Source organism: Barbatula barbatula (genome assembly GCF_947034865.1).
Source record: "Barbatula barbatula genome assembly, chromosome: 9".
Lineage (NCBI taxonomy): Eukaryota > Metazoa > Chordata > Actinopteri > Cypriniformes > Nemacheilidae > Barbatula > Barbatula barbatula.
Window position 1 is genome coordinate 5,487,760 of NC_136772.1, and position 6,656 is coordinate 5,494,415.

General features: G+C 35.2%; 1 protein-coding gene across 1 annotated transcript; it reads right to left on the reverse strand.

The window, feature by feature from the left end:
* Positions 1 to 18: 18 nt before the first annotated feature.
* LOC306898407 (sterol 26-hydroxylase, mitochondrial-like) lies at positions 19 to 5,366 on the reverse strand. Its single transcript, XM_079463865.1, has 9 exons — positions 5,090 to 5,366; positions 4,705 to 4,895; positions 3,602 to 3,801; positions 2,918 to 3,115; positions 2,482 to 2,645; positions 1,833 to 1,999; positions 1,540 to 1,621; positions 1,251 to 1,451; positions 19 to 1,160 (listed from the first exon to the last, which is right to left on the reverse strand). Exons 1-9 carry the CDS (start codon positions 5,327 to 5,329, stop codon positions 1,029 to 1,031), a joined length of 1,575 nt encoding a protein of 524 aa, XP_079319991.1. The 5' UTR covers positions 5,330 to 5,366; the 3' UTR covers positions 19 to 1,028.
* Positions 5,367 to 6,656: the final 1,290 nt, after the last annotated feature.

The following is a 6,656-nucleotide window of genomic DNA, read 5'->3' on the forward strand; positions in this document are numbered from 1 at the left end:
ACGCGTATGAGACATTGTCATACATATTTTCCAGTTTATTTTATAATATTTTTTATAAACAGTCTTTATAATTGTTAGATTTAATTTCTGCATAAATGAACACAAGCCTGCAAAATAATGAATTGTCAGTTGTTAAGCTCACTGAATACATTCCTGGCTAAATAGTTGGAGGAAGGGATTCCCTCTAAGCTAAACTTATTTGTCGTACCTTATTTGGTTATGTCTTTTTCATACAGTATATAAAGACTTGTAGCTTCTAAAATAAATGAGTTCAAATGCTTGATGCCTCTCCGTGTCTTGTTTTTGTGCTCCCAGATCTGCAGAAAAATTATCTCACAACGTCCAAGCTATTTATGATTTGAGATTTTAATGGTGATCCAAAACACAGAAAGTGTAAAAGAAATTTAGTGTTCGAAAGGAACCGGAAATTTAACAATAATTAAAACGTTATGTATTGAAACATGTTTCATTCCCATTTTTTGTCAATTTAATCAAACAATTATTATTATAATTTTAGTAGCAAAATCTAAAATTGCTCATCTGTGTTAGGAAACATAAAATAGGCTATTGAATTTGCAGCAGGAAATAGGCCTACCATAAATATATAGCCTTTATGAGTAAAATAAAGAAATACATTTTAATTATTGTAATTTATATCCATATCTAATACTGAAAAACAAGTATAATACAGAGGTTCTGCTTTCCTTAAAAGTTAGATTTTTTATTATACTTCATAAAATACATTCATTTGTAATTAATATCAGCATAATAAAATACAATATTTATGTATACAATATATAAAAGCAGTAAGTAAGTAAAACATAAGAACACTCCTTAAAAGTTCAACTTAATTTCAGCATAATGAAATTCATAATAATATTTTTATGAAAAGGTTATACAAAATGAAACAGTGGTGTATCCTTAATTGTGCATATTCCAAAGTACAACATCTCACTAGAAAGAGAGGTGAAGTTCACACCAAGCAAAAAATTCTCATTATTCATTGAGGCCAATGTGTAGTTCTTTAGCTACGACTGAGGCGTGTTCTGTCTTTCCACAAAGTGAAGGTTGACCTGTCTGTCTGCCGCAAGCACTGTGCGATTGAGTGCTTGAACCTCACCTATAGTTGGGTCTGGTCTGATCTCAAACAACTTGATTATCTGAAAGGAAAAGATCGATTCAACAAACACAATTAATAAAGTCTATCATTTAAATATGTAGCATGAAATCAATCATCAACTGGTTCTTACCCTCGCCAAAGCCAGATACAACTCCAATTCAGCAATGCGACGACCAACACAACCTCTGACTCCAAATCCAAATGGGATTGAGCCAAACGGGTTTGGTCTCGCTCTGCCATCTCGGAGCCATCGTTCAGGCCTGAACTTCCTTGGTTCTGGAAACACGCTCTCGTCATAGCTGATTGCATAATGCATAAGTGAGAATGTTGTCTGTACAAAAGAAACAATTGACGAAATTTGTGCTGATGTCTAAAATTTTAGGGATTTAAGATGAAACAGTTGGGATAAAAATAAGAACCTTTTTAGGGAAGAGGTGTCCACCAATGACTACATCTTTTTCTGTCATGATACGAGCATTCACGGGGACCACAGGGTACATTCTGCCGAGAAAATGATGCATTAGTGTTTTTGTTATATTAAGTGTTACATATCTTAATGTAAAAAAGTGCTTTAATGTATCTGAATTCACTTCAAATATACATATATAGAGACATCTGTACAAGTAACCCCAAAATAATTCAACACATTGTAATGAATCCAAAATTACTGTCCATATGTGCACAACAAACAACTTTTGTGTTAATGCTCTACCTTAGTGCTTCTTTAATGACAGCTTTTAGGTACGGCATGCTGTTCACTTCCTGCGCTGTTGGCACTCTGTCATCCTTTATAATACGGTTTACCTCCTCATATAGAGCACCTTGAGCTGCTGGGTCTCTTGAGAGCAAATACAGGGCCCACATCATTGTGTTTGAGGTCTAGCACACAAAAAAACAGATGGAACTTACAAATGATAATTAGACTGTGTAATAATTACATTGCACTGTTATTGATGCGCACGTAAAGCTTGTATTTTCATTTAGCAGAAATTTGATCTAAAGCAACGTATCATATAACAGTAAATAATACTCCTAGTACCGGAATGCCACGTTTGAATGGTAACAAAGGTTAGTACAGAAGCTAAAGGGGAAAATGAAAAGATGCAGAGAGAATGGAAACAAGGGATCATAACACCAGAAACACATTTCAAGCTAATTATTTCACAAAGATCCTTTTAAAAGCAATTTATATGTCAATATTTTATTTAAATGTTTTCTTTCTTCAAAATATTTTCTTTTGTGTTCTACGGAAGGTTTGAAATGACAAGAGGGTTAGTAAAGGATGACATAATTGTAATTTTTGGGTGAAATATCACTTGAAACCTATTCAAATGGTCCAAGCTAAAGTTAATTTCTCTTACTGTGTCCACTCCAGCCAACAGCAGCTCAGCGATGCTTCCATAAATGTCTTTACTGGATATCTTATCATTGGAAAGCAAGTTGGTGAGATATTCTCCAGCAACCACCTGATTTGCATCCACACGCTTCTGAATGGCCTCCATCTTCATGTCAATCAGTTTAGCAGCTAGGCAGAACCATAAACTGATGAAAGATTATATCTAAAGAACGAGGTACTACAGGCTGTGCTATTGTAGTTGTCCGTGTCATGCAAACAGCAACAGAATGTGACTATACAAAACAAGGGTTATATATGAGTGCTGCACAGTGATATTGTGTGTGACCGATAATAATATGGACCAAACAGCATCCAGGTAAGCACGACCTATATTTTTCATACTCTTTCTGCATGTGTCAAATACGTGATAACGATGATATGACCGCCATAAAGAAGCTTACCAAATGTAAATATGCCTTCCCAGCCACTGATGTACCGTTGCCAGAATGGCAAGTAATTGCGCGTCCACTTTGGCAGCAGCACCACGTGCATGCTGTAGGTGAACATTCGTGCAATGGAGTCAATAAAATCTTGTGTCTGGGAAGGAATTTCTTTCTCCAGGCAACCAATGCGTGTCTCAAACAGAATGCAGGATATCCCTAAATGAGAAAAAGACTGTAAAAGCGGGAGCCAAAGTAAGCCAAAAAGACTAAGTTGTAAGACAGTTATTGTGTTATGTCCGTTACAGATGGGAATGAATATGCACATTAACCGTAATGATGACACAAGATTGTAATTCAGTTTGTTATGTAACACTAACGGTAGCCAGGAACCAATTTATGTTGCCAAATGTGACTCAACAGCAGTGTGACATATATTTTATATGTATTTATATGTATATGTATTTATAAATATGAACATATCGCTGTACATATTAGGCCATGTTTATTATCTTTTATTCTTTGTTTATCTGGGAGTTTTACTTTGTCCTTTACATTATATAATTATTTTGTATTTGCTGTAGATCAAGCATTTCAATGTATCTACAGATTGTCAATGACATTCTGTACATATGACATACTGTATAATATGACAAATAAACTTGGAGCCTGAGTTACTCTCTTTAAGCTATTTTCCATGAATACCTTCAAGAGAGAAGCGGTAAAGTTCATTGGCCATGTCTGAGACCAGATCACCAGTGGGGCTGACCTGACGCAGATAGTAAATCCTTTTGATTAAATCTGTGACCACCTCATTAATAACATCTCCATACTGAGCCGAGTCCTTTGGATGCAGCATACGTTTGTTCAGCACTGTACGCAGGTTGTACCATTTTTCTCCTTCTCTGTTAATAATAAAAATTAAAAAAAAGACAGGCAAAACATAATAGTTATAAAGTTGAGATAACACCACATAGCTAATGTTTTCCCTCATTTTCCGATGCATTTTGGCCTCATTACATCTCCTGTCAGTGGTTCACAATCTTGTAAAGCCTATTGGAATCACATGTAACAAAACACTGCTGTAATTCAACTTTTTTCAATAAAATCACTGATATCTGTGTTATTATTAATAAAAGAAAACAAACAAAATTATTTCTTTAAAAAATTGAATTTGTTTTGTGAACTCAAATAAATAAAATAACAAAATGTTTATAAAACATTATTATAAATTATACATTTTAAATATATTTTTTTAATAAAAAAACTAAATGGTCTCTTGTTATACAAGTAGGGCTGCCAAACAAATAATTGTGATTAATTGCATCCGGAATAAAAGTTTGTGTTTATATATGTCTGTGTACTGGTCATATAAATTTTCTTAATTAAAAGATAATTAATAAATTTTCTGAATTTTCTTTTAAAAATGACATGCATACAGTAAGCATATTATTAAGATAAATACAAATTTTACAAATATAAAAACTAATAAACAAATATATGTGTATATACTGTATATATACAGTATGTATATATATACAATTTTAATAATAGGTAAATATGTCAATATTACAGACATATTATGTAAACACAAACTTTTATAATGGGTGCGATTAATAACGTTTAGTCGTTTGACAGCCACAACTAAACATTGCAGACGAACTGGACCAAATCAAACATATTTGATAAGTTAATGAGTGAAAACTATCAAAGACTAATTTGAAATGACATATAATCGAAAGGAAATATAGTATTAAATAAAATAAATAAATTCATAAAAATAATAATCCTGACGGTTAAGCTTTTACTCTGTGAAAGGGCCGTAACCGATGCCTCTCATGTCACGGTATTCCGTCCACAGTGTCATGTCCCCTCTGGAGGGAAATTTCTCATCTTTTCTGAGTAGTTCTTCCAGTAAGTCCGGACTGCTTATTGCAACACTTTTATAGTTTCCAGCATTCACTCTGTACAAAGGGCCATAAAGTTGTTTTTCATATAACTGTAAAGAAAAAGAGAGAAGTTAAGCAATAACTGCTCATTTTGACGTGTATGGGAGGCAGATGCCAGAAAAGATTTTTTCCTTAACCATGATTAAGAAGCTGAAACCGTGAGTGCTGCAATAACAGTTAATAATCAACAAATATCTGAAATACAGGTTGCATCACGTTAAACATACTATACATGTGCTCTTACCTGCAGCTCATGCAAGCGATTCAGGTAGCCTTTAAAGAACATTCTCCACAACATCCTATAGGTTTTGATCTCCGGGAGATGATTTACAGTCTTGAGCTTCCTGTTGCCGTTGTGGTCAGTGACAACAGCACTAGGATTACCCACTGCTCCCCTTCTGATGTCCAAAGCTGCATTGTTGGTCCTCAGAAAAACAAGACCAATCCTTCTTCCCGCAGAGCTCACTGTACGTTGAAAAGCCATGACGGATACAGTGTGAAGAATGAGGGAACGACGATCTTGTTTCATTTAGGAGGGAGGTGGGGCTAAAGTTTCTCGGATTAACCCTATACTCTCTGTGATGTAATGGAATGTGTGGGAGTGCTGTGTAAACATCGTGATCACGGACATAACAGACTTTCGTGCATAACATTTGGCACTTCAAGTTGCTGGTCAAATCTAGCGCAAAATTGAAAACAAGGCACCACATTGATGAGAGTCATTTCCTGATTCACTGCAAACTGATAAGGCTTTCCCACGTGTGGAAAGGGAAAGGGCTAACATATAATGAACACAAAACAAAACCCACAAGGGGCAAAAACACAAGACAATAAACTAAAACTAGACAAAGACTTGACTCGACTATCAACAGACAAGGTGACAAGACTAAACTCGACGAACTTCTTTAACAGAGACGAGGGTCGGGGCGGACTGGCCATCTGGCATACCGGGCATTTTCATGCTTTTGGTGAATTATTAATGTGAGTGTACGCAACACGAAAGCCAAAGACACTTAGGCTTTCCCAGCATAACCACCCCCGTCGACAGAATTAACCATGCGAAGCAACGATTAATGCTGAATATATGCCTTAAACGTTATACATGAGGTGTGTATGTTTACACTTTACATTTCAAGAAAATGCAAATATTTCAAATGTGTACTATTTACATTTTGCTTATGCTTTTCTCAATTTCAGCGGCGCACGGCGTGCAAACTGAACAAAAGATAAAGCTAAAACTGTGTTTTTGTGTTAGTACATATTACAAAGTGTGGTTGGTAATGTACTGCATTTTTTGGTGCGTTTGTGTAGGTATACAGTTTGAAAGAAAGTCATTACAACAAATTACAAACCCAACACCTTATGTTCAAGCCATCGTAGCTTTCTGAGATTCTGCAAAATTTTTCATTTAAACATGTTCTTTTTACGCCCTATTTTCGATATAAATACTTGTTTACATTGAGATGAAAGGATCTGGGGCCTCATTTATTACCGTTGATAAATGTTGTTTTTAATAGATCACAACCATTGGGTGAAAAGTGGCGTACGGACGTTTCCAGCCTCTTTCCACCCAATGGTTGTGATCTATTAACACAAAACCTTGACAAAAATATGTGCGCACCTAGGCAAACTCTGACCCATGTTTACGCACATTTTGGAGACAAGGGGAATCGGCGACACAGATGGCGAGTTAGTAAACTTAAGTCAGACTGCAGAAAGTATATGAGAAGAACGATGAAAACTATTAAGTAAAAATTCAAATAAAAGTCAATTTAAATATTCAATCAGCGCTGTCTCGCCATCACATTGTC

Coding starts and splice junctions, on each gene's coding strand:
- LOC306898407 (XM_079463865.1), bottom strand. CDS start 5,329: ATGGCTTTTCAACGTACAGTGAGCTCTGCGGGAAGAAGGATTGGTCTT. Junction 3,116..3,601: donor TTACCGCTTCTCTCTTGAAG/GTATTCATGGAA, acceptor TTTCTCATTTAG/GGATATCCTGCATTCTGTTT. Junction 1,622..1,832: donor GTCATTAAAGAAGCACTAAG/GTAGAGCATTAA, acceptor TTTTCTCGGCAG/AATGTACCCTGTGGTCCCCG.